We start from the raw sequence: 25638 nt of genomic DNA, 5'->3' as shown, positions 1-25638 counted from the left end.
AGTGGGCAAATTAAAACTGAAGGCTTTACTTTTCCTTTATCAGTTTAATATTTCTACTACCAATAATCACAACAAGAACAATTCCCCTGCCGGAAAAAATGGAACCTGTTATTATCTCGAACTATAATTTCCCTTTCATATATTCTTGACACTAGTTTGGTAAACGAGTGGCAATCAGTGCACATACGGAGATTCTTAGCAACACGAATTGGCGTGCCTTGAGCTGTACTGATAAGGCCAAAAGCTATGGCTAATTTCTCACTATGTTGGCTGAGCAAGTACTCTTTCTCATGCTCATCAACATCAAGCATAATATTTGTTAAATCAGGAACATGGCCTTCATCTCTGACTCTGTAGTTTATTTCTTGTAGCATTGATGAGATGTTGGTCTTTTGTGGGTGTGATTCGTCACAAGAGGTAAACTCATGGATTATTCCATTAATGATTGTTGAGCTCGATCCCGGTACTTTATGGACACCTTTCTCCTTCAATTGTAGCCTCACTTTTGCAACTTCAGTCCAATTCCCAGTAGATGCATATATGTTTGACAGAAGAACATGAATGCCAGTCCTCTCAGGAGCCAGTTCAGTTATCCTTTCAGCTACATATGCTGCCACTTCGACCCTTTTATGTACCCGGCAAGCAGCTAAAAGAGATCCCCATATCACATCGTTAGGTTCCATTGGCATGCTCTTAATGAGATCAAGAGCTTCTTCCAACAACCCAGCTCGGCTGAGTAAATCAACCATACACCCATAGTGGACAATTTGAGGGGAGATTCCATGGATTTCCTTCATTGACCTGAAAAGATGCCGCCCTTGATCCACAGACCTGCCATGGCTGCATGCTGTCAATAGCGCCACAAAGACTACTTCATCAGGTTTTACCCCTAGCCGAAGCATCTCATTGAAAAGATCCACCGCTTGTTCCCCATTTCCCTCCATGGCCATTGCTCCAATGGCTGCAGTCCAAGCAGAAACATCTCTCTTAGGCATTTTTCTGAAAATTTGCATTGCACTTTCAGGTTCACCACACCTAGCAAACATGTCAACCAGGGCTGTGCCAAGCCGCATGTCACAATGAATATCATTCTTTTCAATGTAGGTAAGGACCCACTTAGCAAGATCAAGAGCTCCTAAATACCCACAGGCAGATGCAACACCCATCATTGTCACCCTATCTGCTTTAATCCCTTCATTTTGCATCAACCTGAAAAGTTCAATTGCTTCCTCAAACATGCTCTCTTGGACCAAAGCAGTGATCATCGTGTTCCAAGACACAAGATCACTCTCTGGCATTTCATTGAAAATCTCCCAGGCTGACTCCACATCGCCATTTCTAATTAAACCTGAAATCAATGAGTTCCACGACACCACATTCTTCTTTGACATACAGTCAAAAACCCTGCAGGCCATTTGTTGTTTCCCGCACTTCATGTACATGTCTACCATGGCATTAGATATGTTATCCCAACCTCCTAACCCATTCCTCAAAACATAACCATGACACTGCTTTCCAAAGAGAAGATCACCTAATTGTGCACACGCGGAGATTGCAGATAACATGGTAACTCTGTCAGGTTGTGGTCCCCGTTGCAGCATATCACCTAACATAGCAAGAGATTCTCTCACCAGCCCCTGGCGCACATAGTTTGACATGATAGTATTGCATAGAACCAGATTTCTATCAACACATTCATTAAAAAGCCTCTTTGCAGTATCAATAGCTCCACATTTCATGTACATATCAACAAGCGCATTCATCATAAGAGTGTTAAGCTTCACCCCTGCCTCACCCATATAAGCACTCACCTTCTCGCCCAATTCATGATCCTTCAACTTTGCACAGGCTGAAATGACACACACCATTGTGACAGAATTGGGTCTAATACCTGCCTCCACCATTTCAAAAAACAAAGAAACTGCCTCCTCCGGATGACCCGTCCTAGCATAACCACAAATCAAACTAGTCCATGACACAACATTTCTATCAAGCATCGCATCAAACACCTTTCGTGCATAATCCATCTTCCCACACTCCGCATAGAAATGAACCAACGAATTCCCAATAAACACATCCCCCTCTAAGCCCATCTTAACGACCACTCCATGAGCTTGAACTCCCTCACAAAACCCCACAACCTTCGCACACCCGCTCAGCATAAACGGAAAGGTAAACTTGTCGGGTACAATGCCCGCAACAAACATTTCTACAAAAAGAAAGATAGCTTCATCACCAAGCCCAGCAGAAGAGTAACCTCTAATTAAAGAATTGTACATATACAAAGAACAAGTAGTTCCCTCGTCGTCATTATACAATTCGAATGCCTTTCTAGCATAATCTAAGCTTTCTGGGGTGCCCATTTCGGAGCACGCGGCAATAAGCTTGGCCACAGAAGAGGGACTGTGACCGAGGCCCTTCTTTGTGAAGCGACAGTGCCTTTGCTTGAGTTCTTTTATTGTTTTGCAGTTTTTAAAAGACCCAGTTGGAGTGGAGTCCTTGGCAGTGGTCTTCTGCTCATCTTGGCTAGTTGGAATTATGGAGATTGGGGTGGAAGAGACCAGAGGATATAGAGGAATGGTTACAGCCATTGGGGTCATCACAGTGTCGGCTGACTTGGTATTGAGACCGACGACTTCAATAGGGAAAAGAGGGGTACAAAATACAAATATCACGAAGCGGTGAGGCTAATGGCTTCACTTTATTCCTTCTATTGCTTTCCAATAATAGTGAATTTTAATTTTAATTTCTCTGTTAGGTTTTTTCTTTTATCAAGGTTATATTTTCATTTTAAAAAACAAAAGTTATATGCATTTAATTTTTAAACCATGTCCTTCACTATCTGATAATTTTTCAACTTAGGTGTGATTTGGATAGATAAATGAGATAAGATGATTTTAGATGAAAATTAAAAGTTAAACAAAATATTATTAAAATATTTATTATTTTAAAATTTGAAAAAGTTAAATTATTTATAATATTTTGTGTGAAAATTTAAAAAAATTATAATGATAAGATAAGATAAAATGAGATGAAATATTTCTACTATACAAACGGAGCCTTGTGTAATAGCAAACCGAAAATGGAAAAAGTTAAATGCTATTGATGTCGTATTTATTTATTCATGACATGCCACTTCTCTAATGTATTAGATAAGACGCTCTAATGTATTAGATATTAAGGAGAATGATAATGCTGAAAAACAGAGCATCAAACCGAGATCATAGCAATCAAGTCAATGCCATCTTTTGTCAAAGAGAATTTAATGCATGCATTTTTATTCATTACCTCTATAACAGTTGTATATTTTCAAATCTTAGATTTTGCATTATATCCTAAAATAGGACTCAAGTATTGTATACATATTACTCTGATCAAATCAATATATCTTTGAGGAAAGTTTCCATCAATACACAATGTCTTATTTCTCTTATATGGTATCAGACAACCTACCTCTAACAAGATTAAGATCCAATACTCAAACCATGTCTTCCGCAACAAATTCAAACCCTCCTCCTTCATCCACCATCGAAAATCTCTTGGTTGTTTTCAACATTATTGCTCAGATTAATGAGAAGCTCACTCTCTCCACTTTTCCCCAATGGCATGCTCAATTTGAAGCATTGTTAATTGGGTATGACCTAATGGACTATGTTATTGGGAATTTACAATGTCCTTCATCTAACGGCACATCCACAACCTCCTCTAAAAAAACCCATTGGGTTAGACATGACAAGCTTATCTTGAGTGTTATTCTTGCATCCACCTTTCCAACTATAATCACACTCATCGCAACAGCCAATACCTCTCAAGAAGTATGGAAAAAATTGCAAACTATGTATGCCAGTTGTTCGTGGACCAGGGTCATGCAGTTGAAGGAAGAACTAACCTTGATTCAACGAGGAAATCGCTCCATCCCAAATTATCTTCATGTTGTCAAAGCATTGGCTGATGATATAGCTCTCATAGATCATCCAATATCTGAAGATGATCTCACTCCCTATGTCCTCAATGGACTTGGACCCGATTTCGGGGAGATTGCCGCTCCCATTCTAGCTAGGGAGAAATCCCTTATGTTTGAAAAATTCCATGATCTCCTTGTCAATCATGAGAGTTATCTTCGTCGCTTGGAGGCTACTCAACAGCAGCTTGTTGCAGTTGCTAACTTCACGGCAAAGAAGAATAGAAATGGCAGCCAACAACAGAGGCACTTCTCCAAGCAAAATGGGTTTCGTAACCCTAATACAAACCACTCGGGCCACACCTAGTCAAAGGAGAATAAAGGTAACAAATGGACCTCGGGCCGAAATAACTCAGCCCAAAAACATTTTCAGCCCAAATGCCAATATTGTGACCAGTTGGGTCACACGGCAAAAGGATGTCCACAGTTACAACCCACTAAGTTCACTGCAAACTGTACCGCAACTCCAATTACTCAACAATCAAAATGGCTTCTTGATTCTGCAGCTTCACACAATATTACTTGTGATCTTGTAAATTTGTCCATTCATTCTGAATATGATGTAACAGACGAAGTAATGCTTGGTGATGGTACATGTTTGGTTGTTTCACATATTGGTTCATTAACCCTAAAGTCTCCCAAAAAAAATGTTTTGTCTTCGTGATACACTTTGTGTTCCTAATATTCACAAGAATTTAATTTTTGTTCATCATTTCACAAAATAAAATAATGTTTTTGTTAAATTTCATTCATCTTATTTTTTTATGAAGGAACAAACAACGAAGGCGATACTACTCAGAGGTACATGTAAAAATAGAGTTTACATGTTTCCAACTTCACTGGAGACATCCAATTCCACAATGGTTGCTAATGTGCATGAACAAACTTCAATAGATGGATGGCACAAGCGTCTTAGCCATCCATCCATGAAAATTGTTCAACAAATTGTGAATTTATTCTCTCTTTTGCTTTCCACAAAAAATTTACCATCTTCATGTACTTACTTGCAATATTAATAAAGCATATCAACAACCGTTTGGCTTAACTAGTTTTCAAAGCTCTGCACCTCTTGAAATCATTTATACGGATGTTTGGGGCCTTGCTCATGTTACGGGCCTTGATGGTTCTCTGTACTATCTCGTTTTTGTTGACTATTTTACAAAGAGAAAGTCTATTTACAACTAGCTAGGGGAATTGCTGGGGCACCGCATCGCACGTGGCCTGTTGCAATAGATCACTTTTCTTCCTCAAAACCAACTTAACCAGCTTTTCCCTCTCTCTTCATGTTCTTCTATTTTTCCCTCCATGGACTTTAACGACCCATCTGCAACTTATTAGCGCTGTTAATGGCAACCCATCTGGTTTGTTCTTTTCATTTCCCTTGTTTACATTTACAACCAAAGCCATTATTACTAAGCTCTTCTTTTTTGCATTATTTTTTTTTCCGTACTCCCAATAGTACTCCTTATGACCATATTGCTAAACGTAAACGATGTAGGAAAAACAACTCCCAAAAAGATGCCATTACTAAGTTTAGTGAATCCATAAGAGTTCAGGTCAAGATTGGGCGATAGTTAAGGGTCTAATCACAAACTTTAGGCTGGGTTGCAATTTTTGTTATGGGTATTTTTTTCATTTCTTGGTTTTGCTTTTTTAAGTTCAGGAACAGTTCAGGCATTTTTCCTCTTTTCATCTGCTCCTTCAGTTCCAAGACAAAGAAAGCTCATTTCATCTGCTCCTTCAGACAAAGATCTTGAGGTTTCCACGGAATCGGCTTGCAATAAAAAGTGTTAGCAAAGTTTTTCATCCATTTTTTGTCAAAATATATCATCTTGGTTGCTGGACAATGAACAACGACAACACCACAGCTGCTACTTCTTCTTCTTTACCAACTTAGAGATATTGGTGTCTGTCTACCCTCTTCTTCTTCTTTTTTCCACCGGACCCATTTTCAGACTCTGCATCTGGACTAGGGCTGTACACAAACCGGCCGGACCGACCGCCGCCGACTCAGACCGACCGCCGGATTCAGGAACCGGCCGAAACCGGCAAAGAACCGGTCGGCCGGCGGTAGGAAATTAAGGAAACCGACGTCGGCCGGTTCGGTCTGCGGTTCAATCCCGGTCTAAATCGACAAACCGGCCGACGTCTTATATATTTTTTTTTACAATATATTTCTTATATAAAACGACGTCGTTTCACTTATTTAAGTGAAACGGCGTCGTTTTTCTCTTAGAACTTAAAAAAATATATATATGGAACGGCGCCGTTTGGCTTAAAAGCCAAACGGCATCGTTTCAAAATGGATTTAATTGCCCCTCGCCCCTCTTCTTCTTCTTCCCCGCGTCTTCTTCCGTTCGCTCTGTTTCACCTGCAAGTTGCAACTCTCTTCTACTCTCTCATGGTAGACGGCGGCATATCCCTCCTCCGTGACAGAGACGTTGACGGCAGACCGAGGAACCGAACCACACCGCGCCGAGACCGATAATATCGGTTTTCTCTCCCCTAGTCGATCGGTTTCGGCCGGTTTTTTCATCTCATGGCAGACATCGGTTCGGCGTCGGTTTGGCACCGAAACCGCGCCGAACCCATCGGTTTTCAGCCCTAATCTGGACCATTGGTCCGCAATTTTTGTTATGGGTATTCTTTTTTAGTTCTTGATTTTGCTTGTTCTTGTTATTGTTTTTTTTTTGCCCTGCATAAAATTCTTTCTTTTTCTACATGAAAGATCCAAGAAATTAATCAAAGATCCAACTACTCTCTTTAACAGCCATACCTCCATCAGTACTAATTGTGTCTTTAGGTTTGGAAAAAGAGATCGAGTTGCCTGTAGCAAACCAATGATCCAGTGGTCATGAAGAAAGATACAACGACGACGACGGTGCAATCTCTGGGCTTGTGTCTTTGTCTTTGCTATTTAACATGAATTCTTCCCTCACGTCTGTGTTGTCTTCTTCTTCTAAGTTTTTTTTTTATTTTTTATTTTTTTGGGGCTGACGTGGCATTCCAATTCCCCCACGGTTTCTCGACTCGGTTGCCTGTAACAGAATTGTTTTACAAAATATATGTGGTTTTATCCTATATCGTCAATGTCAGTGTCTCCTCTACTTTTCCACAATTCAAAAATCTTGTTGAAACTCACTTTCAATCAAAAATACAAAGTTTCTACTCTAATAATAGTGGTGAGTTCTTAAGTCTAAAAAAATACTTGTTCGTTCATGGAATAAGTCATTATACCACCGCTCCATATACTCCACAACAAAATGGAGTCTTTAAACATCGTCATCGACATATTGTGAAAACCGGACTTACCTTACTACAAGATGCCTCTCTTCCTCTCACATATTGGCCTCCTGCATTTCCAATTGCCACATATCTCATAAATCGTCATCCCACTCCTCTTTTGGAAAACAAATCATCATTTAAAGTGTTATTTAGTCAACCAATTATCTTAAATTAAGGAAGTTTGGGTGTCTATGTTATCCTCTCACAAGGCCATACAATACTCACAAAAAGCAACCCAAGTCCATACCTTGCATTTTTCTTGGATACTCTCAAAATCAAAATGCATATAGGTGCATGGATCCTCTTACAAAAAGGCTTTACATGTCATGGCATGTAACTTTTGATGAACATCAAAGCCCAGTCAACATAATCGGCCCAGTGACTCACGATAGCCCAAACACAAGTCTTCAAGCTTTTTTTCTTCTTCCACCAAACACAATTCCAAATAATTCCAGAAATTTCACTTTCCTTCCAGTGCAAACTCGCATCTCCTCTCCAGAATCATCACTGCCCATGACGTCGGAAACAGTTGCAGGCATTGACGCATCACCTCCAGGTAATATTTCTTCCGTTTTTGTCCAGATCACACACGCACATCTGATGCCCTAAGTTCTGCAGATTTAAATCTCATTTCTCAATCAATTGATTCTAATTTAAATTCTACACCTACGCATGCATCCCATTAATTTCAGCTTCAATACCCTTGACTTCTGGTTTCATGCCCACTGCCTTACCAGAAAATCCACCCTCTCAGACTCATTCCATAACCACACGGTCAATGAACAACATCTTCAAACCTAAGCAAATTCATGCTATCACAAAACATCATCTTCCATCAACCATTGAATCAACATGTGTTAGCCAAGCTATAGCTCACCCACAATGGCATGAGGCTATGTCTAGTGAGTTAACAACTCTCATGCGACATGGAACATGAGATTTGGTCCCTGCTCCTGAAAATTGCAACCCAGTAGGATGCAAATGGGTTTTCAGGGTTAAAAGAAAAGCTAATGGCTCAGTAGATCTGTTCAAAGCCAGACTTGTTGTCAAGGGGTATAATCAACGTCGTGGCCTTGATTATAAAGAAACATTTAGTCCGGCTGTTAAGCCTACCACTATTCGGGTAGTTCTGTCAATTGTTATTATGAATGGCTGGGTGTTGAGACAAATATATGTCAATAATGCTTTTTTACATGGAAAATTGACAAAAACAGTTTACATTGTACAACCCCCTAGGTTCAAAGATCCTTCAAAAGTTGATTATGTTTGTAGGTTAAAAAAGGCAATCTATGGGCTTAAACAAGCCCCTCGTGTATGGTATTCAGCCTTGAAAAAGGCACTTGTTGAGCTTGGATTTCAGAATACTAGAGCTAATTCTTCTCTATTCATCTATAGACATGAATCAGTTACTTGTTATTTTCTTTTCTATGTTGATGACCTTATCATTACGGGTAGTGACAAAAAAGTTTCTGGGATCCATTATTGAAAAGCTGGGTGCCAAGTTTTCATTGAAGGATATGGGTACTCATTTTTTCCTAGGGGTCGAATGCATTAACACTTGTGCAGGCTTGTTTCTATCACAACACAAGTACATTCAGGATCTACTACAAACAACAAACATGATTGGAGACAAGAATGTATCAACACCTCTCTCAACAAGTACTTCACTTCATTTGGTAGATGGCACTGCAGTTGTGGACAGTACTGAGTTTAGGAAAGTAATAGGCAGCCTTCAATATCTATCTTTAACTTGTCTGGGTATTTCTTATGCGGTTAATAAACTCTCATAGTTTATGCACAAGTTGACCATCACTCATTGGATAGCAACCAAGAGGCTTCTCAAATACTTAAAGTAGACAATATTGCATGGTGTTCAACTCAGAAAAACAATTGCTCCTTGCTTAACAACCTATAATGAAGCTGACTGGGTAGGCAACAAAGATGATCACACTTCAACTTCAGCATATATCACTTTTCTTGGATCCAATCTCATTTCATGGAGTTCAAAAAAACAAAAAGTTGTTGCACGATCCTCAACGGAAGCAGAAAATCGTGCCTTTGCAAATGCAGCTTCAGAAACCATGTGGCTGTTAGCTCTCTTTCAAGAAATTGGTTTTTCTCTCAAGGAAACGCCTATGCTTCTTTGTGATAATCTTGGAGCAACCCACTTGAGTTACAATCCAATACAACATTTAAGAATGAAACACATTCATATTGACTTGCACTTTATGCGTGACTTGATTCAAAAATGCACACTTAAAGTTAGACATGCTCACACTGAAGACCAACTTGCAGATCTCCTGACAAAACCACTCTCAAAGCAGTGCACAGAATATCTATGGATCAAGATTGGTCTTGCTGATGGCAGCCAAATCTTGCGGGGGCATATTAAGGAGAATGATAATGCTGAAAAACAAAGCATCAAACTGAGATCATAGCAATCAAGTCAATGCCGAGATCCTTGTCTTTTGTCAAAGAGAATTTAATGAATATATTTTTATTCATTACCTCTGTAACAGTTATACATTTTCAAATCTTAGATTTTGTATTATTTCCTAAAATATGACTCAAGCATTGTATATATATTATTCTGATCGAATCAATATATCTGTGAGGAAAGTTTCCATCAATACGTAATGTCTTATTTCTCTTATATTAGATAAGACGTGTCATTTTATGAATTTATTTTTATACAATCTCTTGGATAAAAAAAGACAAAAAACTTCCAAGCTGCTTATTGTCAATACATCTCAGCCTTGAAAATGTAGGATCAACACAAGTGTTATGTCCAAGCTCGATGTTGTTCATATTTTGTGCTACTTTTTCCATGGGAATATTGGTTCCCGTTTGCACTTAACTGCATCGATCATTAATTTTTATCAGAGACAGAGCGCCATGGATATGCCTCTAATGGTTTTAGGAGTAGTCCTGCAGCACCCTCCGAAAAGAGAAGCCCCAGCCTCCCTCCACTTCCCTATGTACGTCACAAAATCTTCATCTACATGATCCCCACTTGATTTCTGTGAAAAAAAAATGGATAACATAGAACTTCAAACATTATCACAGCTTGCCATTTTTAGAACTTCTGGCTTGCTGCAGCAGAATTTAGAATACCAGAGCAGAAAACTCACCACCCATTGCTTGGTCTGACCATCGTACGTCTCTCCACTATTGGGATATATCAGCACTGGTTTACTTGTTACCTGCCAATCGGAAACATCATGTTAAGAACTCTTTAAAGGGATGTTTGTTCAGTTGACTGCTCATTTGAAGAGGAATTATATCCTAGCTGTGTTGAACGCAACGAAGAATGATTAGTCCAACAATGTGATAAATCGTGCAGATCCAGTACTGAACTTGAGGGTTGTGAGGATTGCAATTTGCAGGGGATATAAGATTAAATTGCAATGACTTAAATCTCGTAATGACTAATAACCCGAAAGACTGTATACCTTCCGCATAGATATAATCAGTCCATGGATAAATCTGGGAGGGGTACAGTTGATTCCGACAGAAACAACCTGCTTGCATGAATCTGCAATGGAGGTACACTCTGCAATAGGATCACCGCTAACAACATTAGTCCCATCCTTGGAATTGAAAGAAAACCATGCCGGGATTTCTATGCCTTCTTCCTCAAGAAGCTCAGCATATGCCTGCATTAAATAAAAGAACCAACAAAAATGTTCAGCCAGAGCCAGAGCCAGAGCCAGAGCCAGAGCCAGAGGCCATGCTGAAACTGGTGCCATTAAAGTCTCAGTACTTAAGATGATGAAGTCTCAGTACAAAAAACTATACATGCATGCATGCCTTGCACATGATACAGTTGATGTTGATCAATAATTGAAAAACGGAATTGATATAAGCATGATACCTTCGCTTCTAGCTTATTTGGAATTGTTTCAAACGCAATTAGATCAGCCCCCGAGTTTGCTAGAATCTGCACCCTTCTTCTGTGAAACTCCTTCAACGTGTCTAAAGTAACTGCATCACCGTAGTTCCCGCTGTGAAGAGGGGAAAAAACAAATCATATAGAGACATGTAGATGAATCACGATAAGATCATACTATTAAGGCCGAACTGAAAGGAAAATGAGCCACAATGCGACGCCAACGAGCCTGGCCACTTATGATATAGACATCATATTTCCCAATCAAGATGGGCATAACCATTTGCGCGCAATTGTCCAATTTGTTGGCATGGTCATGTACATGATGTCACATATGCAGGGGTCACCTCAACCTTAAATTCCAATTGCATGATTCAAAGCAATTAAGCATTCAAGTAAGAAATGACACATGATGCATCAGTTAATGAAAACCAACTTCAGAAATTACTCGATATTGGACATGACCAAGTTCACACACCTATACTCAGACCCATCCGCTAAATAAGCTCCATAGCTTCCCACAGAAGCTGCAACTAAAATTGGACGTCTCAAATTCCTTCCACTTTCCATGAAATCCCAAGAATCTTTTGTGCACCGGTCATGGTAAATTTCTCGTGCCTCGCATGCAATTTCTACACTTTTTCTAAGCAAAGCTTCAGCTTCTTCCTTGGAGAAGCCTTTAGCCTCAAATCCCTGAATGGTGGCCTGTGACATATATGGTTAATCTGAGTATCAATAAAAGAAAGTACCATGGGTGAAAACAGAGGAAGATAAAAGGCTTAGGCGGGTATTAAAAAAGAACCTACCTGATAAGATGCTGTCGATATAATGTTTGCACCGGCATCAAGATAATCTAGGTGAACCTATTCAACGAACCAAGAAAATTCACAAAAAAAAAAAAATGCATAAATTAGTCCTTCTTCCTTTTCTGTGTAAATAATAGAACAATCAGTGAGCTAGGGTTGTGATTGTGGCATTTTAGCAAATCAAATTCAAATAATTTATAAACATTGAATTAATTTAGGATAATTTATGTCCGGTTTGGATTGAGATAGCCTCTCAATTCATATCATTTTATCATTATAATTTTCACAAATTTTTAAATAAAATATAATAAACAATTCAACTTTTTAAAATTTCAAAAAAAATAATATTATTAAAAAATAAAAAAATTCTATTTACCATTCTCAAATAGAGATTGCATGTACAAATTCTTTATTAAATAAAATATATATATAATTTTAATAAAGATATTATTATAATTTTAAAAAAATTTAAAAATAAAATAAACTAGACTTATACATATAATCTCTAATTGTGTATAACATTATTTTAAAAAATAATATTTTATTTAATTTTTAATTTTTATATTAATTCATTCTATCTTTAAATCAGTGTACAATCCTAACCTTAAACAGTTAAACTTAATACGATGATCTATACATCCAGCTGATTATTGACATTTTGACGTCATTCAGCTGCACTGGTTTTCAGAAACAAAATAACACCTTTCACTTTCATTTATCTCTCTAGAATGCAATTTGTGCTGTCACATTCAATTCTCTAAATTTTATATTAAATTTTAGTTAAAAATAATATTTTTTATAATTTTATCTTAAATTTTATTTATTTTTAAAAAAAATTTTACATCTCATTCCTTATCATTTCTCTATTATTTTTTTATTATTTTTTTATCACTTTCATTTACAAACTTAATTACTTAATATTTTTTTTTATATTTTGAATTATTATTATAGTAAATATTTTAAACAAAAATTTAAATTATCTTTTTACGAGTTTAATAATATTTTTAAAATTATTATTTTTATATTTTAGTAATTATTTAAATTATTTTTAAAATTATTATTTAAAACTATAATAAATATAAATATTAAAAAAATGTAGTTAATTAAAAAAAATTATTTTATTTATTTAATAAAATATTAATAAAAAATAATTAAAGAGATGACAGTAATTTTTTAAATATAAAGAATTACTATTTATTTTTTAAATTAAAATTTTAAAATAGAAAATGAGATGGAATGAAATTTTTGAGTTTTTTTTAAATTCTTTCGTATAATTTAGGTAGAAATAATGCTACTCTCACCGCTCTTGGTCCCGATTCCGGTCCGGTTACAATTTTTTTAATTTTTTTAATATTTTTTTTACTTAATGATTAAGTAAGTATTTTTTAATGATATTATAATTTTTTTATTTTTTAAAAAAATATTTTATAGTGTTAAAATAATACATATATAAAAAAAATAAAATAAAAAAATACTACATTTTACACTGAGCGGGACCGGGAGCGGGACAGCCAGCGGGGCCTGTAGAGGCGTCCTTTAGGTAGGGATAAAGTGATATGAGACATGGAATGAGATGCGCTAAACACCTGTTTTTGTTTTAAGTGGTGGCTTTTATTGCATGAAAGAGACTTGTCATGATGAGAATCCGACACGAGACAATGCACACGCACTCGTACGTGCACGTGAAAACTATAGGCACGAATGGCAAAGTAATTTTATAATTTAATAAAATTATATTAAATTATGTTAATTTATGAAATTTTTTTTATATAATTTTCTTTTAATTATAATATTTTTCTATATATAATGAATGCTAGCTACTCTGTCTCATACATCTTCCTTCACAATTACAGCTAATACAAATTTTATTTTTTTATTTTTATTTTTATTTTCTTTTAAATATTGTTTAAACATCTTTTTAAACTATTAAGAAAAAAAATTCCAACTTTACTAATATTTACTTATTTAATCATTAAAAAAAAAAAACTCGAACGGTAAGAGCATGCAAGTTCATGAGCTAAATATCATTTTTCATATATAATACAGGTGTATTTATTTTCGACTGCCACTGACTGGGAATATTCTTGATTATCTTCTCTTTTTAATCTAATATGAGATGTGATACCCCCACGTACTGCTCTGCAATTTTCACTGATCGATGAAGATCAAGACGAAATTCATAAGCTAGCTTACCTGTGAAGATACAATTACACTTTACAACCAAGTGTTCACGTGTATGATTGATCTAGACTTGTGAGAATCAAATTTAAACTTATATATATATATATATATATATATATGCGTTGCTCTTATTTATAATATTGTAATATTCATGTGTCAGGAAGTCGATGTCATGAGGACCGACTTCTATGTTTTTCTTTTGTTTTAAAGCAAATTAACCTTAATCAATATAGTTCAATTGCTAAATTACCAAAATGAAAAATAAATCCAGTCAAACTCACCAAAACTCCACCTATCATTAATTGGAAAAAAAAAAAATAGATGAATCATATTGGAAGGGATGATAAAAAAAAGATAACATGCTCTGATCATTATAAACACTAGTTGATCATCTTCTTCCTTGTTTTAATATTTTACAGTACACAGAAAAGGAATCCATTTTACAATCTTTTCCTTGCATTTTTCTCATATTTCCCAAGCACCAAAGAGAAAAACGAGAGAGAGAGAGAAGAGAGAGTACCCTTCTGACAAGATGAGGAGAATCAATAAGGCACTTGGCGCTCCAGAGAGGGTCGTTGAGGTCAGCCCCATGTCGTTCGAGCTCCGTAGCAAAGCCGCCATCTAAGACAACATATCCACCGCACTTTTGAATGAAACCGGACATAAACGACGATGTCTCCTCCGCACCACCTAAACCCATGTCTTAGAATCCCAAAAATGAAAGAAGCTCGATCGGGGAGATTTCAAGGAAAGAATGCACATGCAACAAGTTTCGTGGCGGTTTCTAGTGAAACAGTAACTAAGGCAGCAGAGGTACGCGTTCACTTCGCCGTGGCTTGAAACTAATATATATATATATAGATGGAATATTTAAGGCCGGAAAATTCAGGTACTTTGCGTTAAGATGAAATAAGTTAAGATAATTATTAAAAGTTAAATAAAATATTATTATAAAATTTTTTTAATATTATTATTATTTAAAAATTTTAAAAATTTATTATATTTTATATAAAAGTTTTAAAAAATTATAATAATTAAATAAGATGATACTATATAAGATGTATAAATCCAAATACACGATTAATGTTGAGGTCGAACAAAATGAGTCTCACGCCAACTGTCGTTATCCTTAAACCAATGAAATTAAAAACTCCATTAACTGTTACATTTGCAATCTAAATATTCATTTATAAAATATTTTATCTAAATAATTGTATTTCTAAAGTTAGGTCGATGATGTTGCAGTACTAGTACTTTAAGAATGTCTATGATCTCTCTCCTGATGTTCGGAATATCAAGATCTTATATATATATATATATATATATATGTATATATATAGATATATACCCTAATCCCTTTGCAAAAGACAAAACACGTACAACATGTATCGGGTCAAATTAAGGGCCACATTCTTTGGAAAGGAAAAGAAAAAGAGCCTCTTGAAATTTCTAAAGAACATGAGGATCAGACATAGTACCATATATAACGTCGGCATTCATTTGTTCTTTTCTTTCTTTGCAATTATTGTTGTTTAACTTGTTTTGCCTTTGCTTTTAGGTCTTTTTTTTTTTTTTTTCGGCCTCAACCTTTGCTTTTAGGTCTTGTTTGAACTTTGATACAATACCTCAAATCATCAAATCTCATTTAATTATTAAAATTTTTATATAAAATATAATAAATAATTTAATTTTATCAAATTTTAAAATATAAATAATATTTTATTATAATTTTATCTCAACTTAATTCAAAACAATTCGAAAATGACAGAACTGGGTGACAAGGACGCCGAATAAGGTTTTGTTAAATTATAATAAACGAAAATGTGCAAATCAATAAGCGCCATTTGGGCAAATTAGGAGAGAGTTTGGTGAATTTATCAAGATGAAAGATGCTTTGGATATTTTGACAAAGGAAAACGAAATTGATAAGACTTGTGTCTGCCATTAGAGTATGGGATGAGGATAAGATTTAAAACAGAGAGGGATCGGAATGCAGCTTTTAGTACTTTGTGCAATTTTCTTACGTACCAGCTTTGCAGGCCATTAGATGGGATAAGATTGAAAAGAGGTAAGACTGCCTTCACGTACGCCATTACGTGTACGTTTTTATACTCCACCGATCCTTACGTGCAGGCAAGCTGTGATCTCAACTCCAACAAGCTAGTGCATGCCCGAACGCGTGCATACCATCACTGAGCTGTGATCTCAAGTCCAACAAGCTAGTTACTATGTTTAATAGGTAAATAGATTTTTTTTTTTTAATTTCTAGTGTGTTTAATGGATAAATAAACGATTTTATTTTTTATTGAAAAAGTCATAGACTCATAGTTGATGAAATGTGTTGGTTGAGGATAAAGTTATTCAACGAGTGGCATGGCGTGCCGCTGTGGAGAAAAGAAAATAGTAAAAAAAATAAAGGATTCGGCTTGTTGATTAACAGTAAGGCCCGTTTATTTAGATAGTGATAAGAAATGAGATGATTTTAAATAAAAATGAAATAAAATATTATTTTTTAATATTATTATTATTTTATAATTTAAAAAAATTAAATTTTTTATTATATTTTATATAAAAAATTAAAAAAATAATAATAATAAAATGATCTAAACAGGAGCTTAATTGATGTTATTTTTGTAGAGGTGACCCATGCTTATCTTCCCGGCACACTAACCAAAAGATTTTCAGTACAGGAGAAGCCAACCTGTAGAGAATATTTCGGTCCCACCCCAAACAAAACCGGGAAACTGGGAGACACATGTCACGTCGCACTTCCCCCACCAATTTGGTCGGATAGAAATCCACTTGTTGAAGCTATTTGGAGGAACTTACGTTACGTAGCAAATGAAAAAAAGCCTGATCATGATGTATTCATTCGTTCAAGATAAGCGTAGAAATTTTGGTGCCAATGCGTGGCATCTAATCTATGAATGATGTTCATGTAGTTAGTACCTACATGCATCCACTCGGGTTATTTCCTACCTTCAGTTCATTAAGAGCATCGATATTTCCGCTCAAATGTATTTCCATGATGCTCTTCTTTTATCACATTTTATCTTAATATATGACTAAATGAGATCAGGTAATAAATTGAAATAAGATAAATTGAAATAAAAATTAAAAATTAAATAAAATAATATTTTTTAATATTATTATTAAAATTATTTTAGAATTTTAAAAAATTATATTTTTTATTATATTTTATATAAGAATTTAAAAAAATTGTAATGATTAGATGAAATAAGATAAAACATTTCTTATATCCAAACGAGTTAGCCAAGTAAGCTCCATTTGTGAAAAATAAGTTATTTGAGTGTTACGTATTAAATTATTTTTTAATCTTAAATAAGTTAAAAAATTCGTTTGTGAAAAATCATTATTTTGATATTTTCTCTCAAACTTACTTTTTCAGATAATCTAAAATATAGTTTTAATTTTGAAAAGGTTGTCAATAAACGAAAATACATATACAACTTTTAAATAATTACAACTTTTAAAACTTTTAAGAATATGGTTATAATTTTGAAAAACATTAATACTCTTTTATGTCATTTCTATATAAAAAAAAAAACACTTTTTAAATTTGTTATCTCCAAACAAATACAATATGAATAGTTACCAAATAATAAATAAATTTCTAATAGTAGAAATTAATACTTAAATTATAAGTTATAAATCTTAAAATTATAAATTATATTTTTTACTATAATCTCAAATATAGACTAAAATATGCTTTAGGTGTTCAGCTACCTAATCCAACATATATGAGGAGCCCAATAAGAAGAAGAAGATGCTTTGGGGCCCTTTTTCAAGAGCAAAATGCACTTGGGCACCGAGTCTTTTACAGCTTTAGGGTCCTTTCTTAGATTCTAAATTATTGAAAAGGATATCGAACCCATTCAGCCGCTGGGTTCAGTTATTCAGGCTAAAAAAAATACACCCAACTCCACAACTCTTTACCCAATTCTATTTAAATAAACATATTAAATAAAATAATTAATTAAAATAATATTATTTTATAAAAATAATAATATTAGGTGTCATAGTTTCACCTTTACCCATACTTCAAAAATATCATTATTTTTGTAATATATACTTCTACAGACAATCTATTATTATAAGATCCAACAGTCAAAATCATGTCACGTATTATATGTTGTAATACATCTAGGAAAGAAACTATAACTTAATGTCTAAACTTGAGAGACTAAGAATTTTGATATTTCGATTTTCCATATTAATACAAAAATAAAGAGTATTTGAGAAGGTAAAGTGTTTTCCCCAACATTATTATTGTTTTGTGTCTATACAAATTACGAATGTTTGGTTTCCTAGAGAGGGACTACTACCTTCCAACATGGCCCTCCACCAGGCCACGATCCTCCGCCCAGATGCATTAGTGACGACCATTAGATGTAGCATGACTCAATCACCAAGAGCAAACCCATAGCACAGAACATCTGACTGGGAGTACAATTTGATTCAGATTTCCATAAACGTATCGGTGCATGCACTACCGATTACAAATCTTGAACAAAATTCCTAAGAGCGATAAATCAAATGGACAGCACCATCAATTTCTACATCTTCCCGTCATCATTAATGCATGCAAATAGAGAATAAAAATGCTCAGGGACCACGAGCAGGGGAAAAACAGAAACAGCCCGAGGCCTGATCTTCTGGTATCATCCCTCCTCCTCTGCTGGTATCAATTGCTTCCAACATTCTCACCACCTCATCCATTTCGGGGCGTTTATCCGCATTGGCATCCCAGCATTTGCGCATGACATTTGCTAATGCACTTGGACAGCATCGGGGGATCTCCGGTCGTAAGTTCTGTCAATAAAACCATGCAGTATGAAATACCCTTGAAGGCTTACATGTCAAATGTTCGTGGTATACAAAAAGTATATTATTAGAAGGGAGTTACCACAAAGTTTAATTAAACAAATAGATTCATAAAATTCATTTGCCATTCTAGATTTTAAGCATTAAACAATAGTATATATGCGTGCAAACTTCGTGTAACCAGCATCATATGAAAGACAGACAATGGATTGTTTCATTGCAAAAGCAAAACAATAGATATGGGGCAGATAGTGATCCTCGTCCCTTATATGTTTAACATAGTTGGCTGCTAGACTCCTTTTCTCATGGGTTAGTTTTGCTGTTCGGGGTCAAAAAAGTTTTCCTAATATAAAACCAAATATCAATGTTTTACACACACACTCAGAGCTAACAACTGTAATGGCTTTCTTGATATGTTAAAACCAAAAGGAGCTTTGAGGGCGTACTTCAAAAAATTTTGAACTTAAAACTTGCATTAGTCATATAATGTCTACAGGGTCTTACACTTACAGGTAAATCATACGACTCCTCACTGATGGCAGTAGCATTAAAAGGCAAGAGTACATATTTGAGTTTACAGGATGATCCTACACAATACACATGTTGAAAGTACCCCTACATCAACTAATATTGAGAATATAGTGTTAGTCCCAACACTTAGAACGGTACCATTCATCCTCTGAAACCCACTAACTATACACTGGAAATTGCCAAAAGCTTCATTAAGCAACACTAGTGCATAAAAATAAAAAAAAATAAAAAAAAAACACACAAAACAAAGCAGAGAAAGGGCAGAATTTTTGTGGGGACATATAATTATTCTCCAAATGAACTGACCTGTCGCACAACAGCAGACGACACATCGGCGAAGCTAAGATCTGGGTAAGGCATATCACAGCAATAAATTTCCCATAAGCATATGCCAAAGCTGTACACATCACATCTTCTGTTATAAGGTTTACCATCAAGAACCTACACAAAGATCCCGTTAGTTTTAGAGCTTTCCATGAGAATCTAGACAATCTCCTCAATTCTTAACTAGATATCTGGCTGTGTGTGTCTCCATGTGTATGGGGAGAGGGTAACAGACAGATAGACATTAAGAGAACACATAATTCAACTGGAGCTAACATCATGAATCCATATACTTTATTTTCTTTCTTTTTTTCTGTGATACCCCACAGTGTGTGATGAATGTAGGTGGTCTATAAAATCCCACAATACTTGGAAGGGATAAGTTTTTGCTCTTTATAGTAATTATAATGTGGCTCCAATTCTACCATTGATTAGTCATTTTGTAATATAGGCCCAGGTATGAGTTGTTGACTAATTATGCCTCACAAAAGATTTAAGTTAACATATACCTCTGGGGCCATGTATCCAAGGGTACCAGTTTCGCCAGTCATGTCCCTTGGATTCTGTGCTTCAACACGGGCAACACCAAAATCAGCAATTTTTAAAGTTCTGTGAGCATCAATTAACATATTTTCTGTTTTTACATCGCGATGCACGATCTTCTTTGAATGCAGATAGTTAAGACTGCATAAGAGGAAAGAAAAAAAAAAGATGCATAGTACTGATTAGTTTGTCAATTTAATTTACTTGTATCACCAATCAAAAAGAGAAATGGTCATGAAAATCTGGAGCTCACCCTCTAGAGAGGTCCAAAGCAAGTTGGATCACAACCTTAAAGGCAAGTTTCTTTCGCCTATTTCTTATCAAGAACTGTTTTAGCGTCCCACCAGGGAGATACTCCACAACTACACAACATGCCCTAGAAGGAAGGGAATTGTGACCATCAATTGAAGGGTTTTTAGAAGGAATCTTAAGATTTGAAGTTCCCATTGAAGCTCCAACAAACTGTAATCAAAATTTTAAAAAGAAAAAATATATCATAAGTGAACATTTAGAACAACGGTGAACTACAAGTTTAAGTTATACCATATTCAGAAACTAAGATGAAACAATTGTATTACAGCTCACAACGAAGTAGGTAAGATAAACACGATAGAGATCATAATGTAAATATTTTATAAGTAATACAAAGTAGAAATAGTGGACTTTGGAACAGCCCCTTGATAAATAATGCTATTCATCATCATTGTAATGTCAATTGAACATTAGAAGTTGAAGAGCATGGTTTTACTTTTGTAACATTAGAATGGTCAAGCTTGTGCCAAACAGCAACCTCTTGCTGAAATGATGTTCGCATAGCAGCCGTTTCAGCAGATGTGGCAAGCCCATCCTCACCCCAGTCCAACAGCTTCACTGTAATATCAAACATGACAGTGCTGTGAGAATTTGAATCAAGTGTTATACAGCTCGCGTCATCAGCCCAAAGTGCTGGCTAATGAAAACAAGCAGAACCAGCATAATTAGAAATCAAAATCATTAGTGTTCCTTCAGATGAGCAACATTTAACCATCCACATGCCAATGTCATCAGCCCAACGTTCACACAATTTATTGCATAAACTCCCAACGTCATCAGATATACTTGGTACACCATATATGTAACAGATGTTGCAACATAAACCTTCTTCATCCAAGCCCCACCAAACCACAAAAAAGAAACATGATCGAAATTCCTTCCTAACCATTTTAACAGCATAATAACTTGTCCACAAGTTTATAATGAATTCCTAAAATTCCAAGAACCATTCTATTTACTTCCAAGTTCAAGATTGTCCAATGCATGCTAACTTGTGACATGATTAATGGATAACTGGATACAGAGAGCAATTAACTCAAGCCAAATTATTTTGGCATCCAAAGGTAAAATGCAGTGAATAAAATTGTCTATGAGCACGGTTTAATGTCCGTGCAATGAAAAAAAAGAAAACTACTCTCTATAACAGACAAACATGTCAGTCCCCAAAAGGTTGTCAAATCTGCATTGGTAGACGCTGCATATGATTTATATACTGGAACCTAACATAACTGAAATGTTCACCATGTATTCTCAAAGCTAGGAAACTAAGCACAAGCTTGAACATAAAATATATGACAGACATGCACGCACACATTATCTTACACAGAAAAGCAAAAATCCAATTTCTTTGAAAGAGAATATTCTCTTAATAAGTACGATGATTCTATTAAAACTGAATTTAATACCAGAGGAAGCTGATAGAAATCCAAGGTGCAACTTAAGGGCCAACTATCAAATTAGAACTTAAAATGTCATATCCATAACTTTATGACAAGGGTTACGTAGTGGAGTGTCCTGCAAATTCCCCAACTTTTCCGCTACTCGTGCATCAAGAGCTAGAACACATAATATGGCAAGAGGCAATCATAGCAAGATGTTCGGGCCCCAAAAGAATACATTCTTGCTCGTTGGTCAAGAAGTATGAAAAAAGCCTTGGAACTTCACAAAAATCTTTTTTTTTTTACAAGTACTTCACAAAAATCTTAACAAGCTAAAAGTCTCAAACACCCTATTCTTATCCACGTCTTCTCGGCAACCAAGCAAAAGCAAAAACCCAAATCAGGAGAAAAGAAAATTGACATAGATTACCTGCAACATCTTGGCTATCATAAGTACCCCTGTATACAGTGCCATAGGTCCCTTGAGCTATAACATATCTGATATCCAATTTGGACAAATCGATCTCCCACTCTTCTTTAGGCCTTTGAATATCGATGTTTCTCGACCAAACCCGACTCAAGTGCTTCTCCAGCTGAATATCCAAGCTTTTCAAATCAATTTGATCTGCTCTGAACATCATATCTTTGCTACTAACACTTCCTGCTGCCTTTACTGTAGAAGTCATGCCTGATTCTTGATTTCCCATCTTTTTTGGTGTCTTAATACCTCCACCATCCTCACTCGCCATCAAATCCATCATAAATAACCCAACTAGGAAACCTCAACTACCCAATTAGAAGCCTTAATTTCCAAAGGGAAAAGAAAGAAAAGGGCAACCCAGATAAAATCTTTTCCTTTCTGTTTTCATAAAAAAAACATAATCAAAATAAATGTAAATTGTTCATCATCATCAAAACGACAAAGCTCAAACTCGAAAAATATGTTAGCCCTCTTTCAGTCAAAAAAATATTATTCAGCAACGAAGGTTTCCAGATGAATGAAATGGGGAAAAAGAAAATGACACGATTGACTCCCAATTACTACGACCCAATTCTTATTCCCACTCCGATCAATATTGAACTGACGACCCAGAGATCAAGATTTGTAGAAAGCCCACCAATAGGAGAAGATAAACGATAAAGGATAAGAAAGAAAAGCACCCTAATTAGACATGAGAAAAAAAAACCACCCTAAATAATATTATCTGAAAAAACTAGCCTTTTCTAGTTCAAATTCCCCTAAATTCCCCGTCACCAACCATAATTTATTTTTTCCCAAATAAACTTCACATGTGCATGCGTATTTATACCAAAAGTAAACTCTAGGAAAGCGATCCAATTCCCACCATTCAACGACCAATGCCAACGACTTGCAATTGGAAAATTATATATATATATATATATATATATATATTAAAAAAATACTTCAGTACAATCCAAACCACGAATAATGATCACCCCCAACAAGCACAAGTACAAAACCAAAAAAGCCACGAAAACGTAGAGCGTAAAAAAATACAGAGAGAGAGAGAGAGACGAAAAGGCTGACTTTGAACGTTATAAAATCGAATAATGAGTAGAACGAATAGTCGGTGGGAAAAAAATAATTTTGGTAGTAGTCAAAGGCAAAGGCATTGAAAGCAAACAGGAAAGTCGTCAGGGTCCCACGACTTCGTCACCGCCATCATCAGCAGCAGCCGCCGCTAATTTCAGGAAAATCGAATGAGAACTTTTCAAAGAAATTCTGCCCAGAAAATGAAAATGAGTATTAGGGTTTTGTGGGAGAGGGGAGAGGGGAGGAGAGGAAAGCGGGCGGGTTGCCTATAATATATAGGACACTGATTCTCTCCTAGAATATATAAGGGTTTTTGGAAGAGGAGAGACAGACAGATAGACAGATTGTCATGAAATATGAGGAGGAGAAAGCAGCGTACAAAGAGCAAAACATAATAAGTTTTTTTCCTCGCCCAGGCGCCCTGTCTTTTTAACGAATTTACCTGAATTTTTCATATGGACCATGTTCTCCCTTTCCCATTTAATTAAATTCTTACCCTATATTAAATAACAAAAAAAATTTATCATTTTTTTTAAAGCAATCGTTTTTTTTTTATCTTCAATTATAACAAATACTTTTCAATAAAATGATAAGAAATAAATACTTTTTCAATAAAATGATAAGAAACGATTTTTCAGCTTAAACCCGTAAGTGTAAAATATAAGTTCGTATCATCCGTTATTCCTATTGCTTCCGAGGTTTTGAAGTTAATACCAACAATGAAGAATAAAAGACGTTTACTTCTAAGGCAACGTTTGGATTGAGAAGTAATTTCAATCAATTTCATTTTATCTTATCATTATAATTTTTTTAAATTTTTATACAAAATATAATAAATAATTTAACTTTTTCAAATCTCAAAACAATAATAATATTAGAAAATCATATTCTAATAATATTTTATTCAACTTATCTAAAACCATCTCATCTAAATGATGCCATCTATATTGGAGGGGAGTCCCTCGTCGGGCTAGGCCAAATCCATCTCATCGAGGCCAAAAGCTCAGATATTGCTAGCCTATCAAATGGTGAAGAAGAAGAAAGTCTAGGCCGGCACAAGGAGATGGGACAACACTCACACAAACACGCCACAAGAAATGCCGCATTAAATGATCTGATATGGGCCGCAAAAAGGGAATCTCAACAAGAGATCTTATCCCTGACAATGGCTGCTGCATTAAATGTGACGACATGCCGCCCAAGCACAGAGAAAACATAGATTAACCAAAAAATGAAGAAATAAAAGCCTTGATATATATAGGTACAATTTAGACTCATATATTATCATAAACTCTCTCTCAAAAGATAAAACTAATGTAGACATCATAAGTGTTTTCTAGCACTCCAGCTCACCAAGCTTCCTTGATATAGATCAAGCAAAATGGCTGGCAGGATACGAAACACGTCATTAACATATATATTAGATATGTCATTGCACATTTGCCATTAAGACTTCGTTAGGATAATCAATTGGTCTCATATCATCTCAATATCTAAACATTACTAAAAAATAAATACTTTTCAATTTTTTTTATATATTTTTGTTATCTAATCATTACAATTTTTCTAAATTTTGATATAAAAAAAAAAAATTCAATTATCTCAAATCTCAAAAAAAAAAATATTAAAAAATTAGAAATATTCTAAAAATATTTTAAATTTATAATATTTTTATTAAACTTTTTCTCTCATTTTCCAAAAAGTTCTGTTCCGTTCACTAAGGATTCTTGCGCTGAGAATCCTCACTGAACATGTAATTTCCTTCTTCTTCTTCTTCTTTTTTCATACATTTTTAAACCCCCTAAGCATTTAAAAAATATTCACAAAGTCACTAAAAAATACTTCATTAATCATTAATATAAATAAAAAATACAATCTGTACCACTTTCGGTGGGTATTCTCGATAGGAATAGCTTTTTTTCTTTTTCAAAATCTAATAAAAATCTTAATTCGAACTATTTTATTACTATTCACAAATTCTATCACTACTATTTACATATTTTTCATCTCACTCATCTCTAAATCCT

General features: G+C 35.1%; 3 protein-coding genes across 3 annotated transcripts; all 3 read right to left on the bottom strand.

Moving 5' to 3' along the window:
- Positions 1-10: 10 nt before the first annotated feature.
- Positions 11-2630, bottom strand: LOC118348931 (pentatricopeptide repeat-containing protein At3g22690-like). The gene has a single exon (XM_035691522.1). It carries the CDS (start codon positions 2598-2600, stop codon positions 57-59), a length of 2544 nt encoding a protein of 847 aa, XP_035547415.1. The 5' UTR covers positions 2601-2630; the 3' UTR covers positions 11-56.
- A 7223-nt stretch (positions 2631-9853) lies between these two features.
- Positions 9854-14968, bottom strand: LOC108989475 (homocysteine S-methyltransferase 3-like). The gene is made up of 7 exons (XM_035692270.1): positions 14643-14968; positions 11942-11998; positions 11614-11840; positions 11121-11250; positions 10699-10902; positions 10378-10449; positions 9854-10266 (listed from the first exon to the last, which is right to left on the bottom strand). The coding sequence occupies exons 1-7, from the start codon at positions 14820-14822 to the stop codon at positions 10126-10128; spliced, it is 1011 nt and encodes a 336-aa protein (XP_035548163.1). The 5' UTR covers positions 14823-14968; the 3' UTR covers positions 9854-10125.
- A 3350-nt stretch (positions 14969-18318) lies between these two features.
- On the bottom strand, positions 18319-23904 carry LOC108989477 (serine/threonine-protein kinase STY13-like). Its single transcript, XM_018963094.2, has 6 exons — positions 22487-23904; positions 21114-21235; positions 20619-20827; positions 20332-20506; positions 19805-19939; positions 18319-18955 (listed from the first exon to the last, which is right to left on the bottom strand). The coding sequence occupies exons 1-6, from the start codon at positions 22815-22817 to the stop codon at positions 18749-18751; spliced, it is 1179 nt and encodes a 392-aa protein (XP_018818639.2). The 5' UTR covers positions 22818-23904; the 3' UTR covers positions 18319-18748.
- Positions 23905-25638: the final 1734 nt, after the last annotated feature.

This window comes from Juglans regia, chromosome 7, assembly GCF_001411555.2.
Source record: "Juglans regia cultivar Chandler chromosome 7, Walnut 2.0, whole genome shotgun sequence".
Classification (NCBI taxonomy): Eukaryota; Viridiplantae; Streptophyta; class Magnoliopsida; order Fagales; family Juglandaceae; genus Juglans; species Juglans regia.
This window is presented reverse-complemented; position numbering and strand designations above follow the sequence as displayed.

Excerpts from the sequence above, each read along its gene's own strand:
- LOC108989475 (XM_035692270.1), bottom strand. The coding sequence starts at position 14,822 with ATGGGTTTAGGTGGTGCGGAGGAGACATCGTCGTTTATGTCCGGTTTC. Across the intron at positions 11,841-11,941 it reads TATCGACAGCATCTTATCAG|GCCACCATTCAGGGATTTGA; the intron begins GTAGGTTCTTTT and ends TATATGTCACAG. Across the intron at positions 10,903-11,120 it reads CAAATAAGCTAGAAGCGAAG|GCATATGCTGAGCTTCTTGA; the intron begins GTATCATGCTTA and ends TATTTAATGCAG.
- LOC108989477 (XM_018963094.2), bottom strand. The coding sequence starts at position 22,817 with ATGATGGATTTGATGGCGAGTGAGGATGGTGGAGGTATTAAGACACCA. Across the intron at positions 20,828-21,113 it reads ACCATTCTAATGTTACAAAA|TTTGTTGGAGCTTCAATGGG; the intron begins GTAAAACCATGC and ends TTTTGATTACAG. Across the intron at positions 19,940-20,331 it reads TTGGATACATGGCCCCAGAG|GTTCTTGATGGTAAACCTTA; the intron begins GTATATGTTAAC and ends ATCTTTGTGTAG.
- LOC118348931 (XM_035691522.1), bottom strand. The coding sequence starts at position 2,600 with ATGACCCCAATGGCTGTAACCATTCCTCTATATCCTCTGGTCTCTTCC.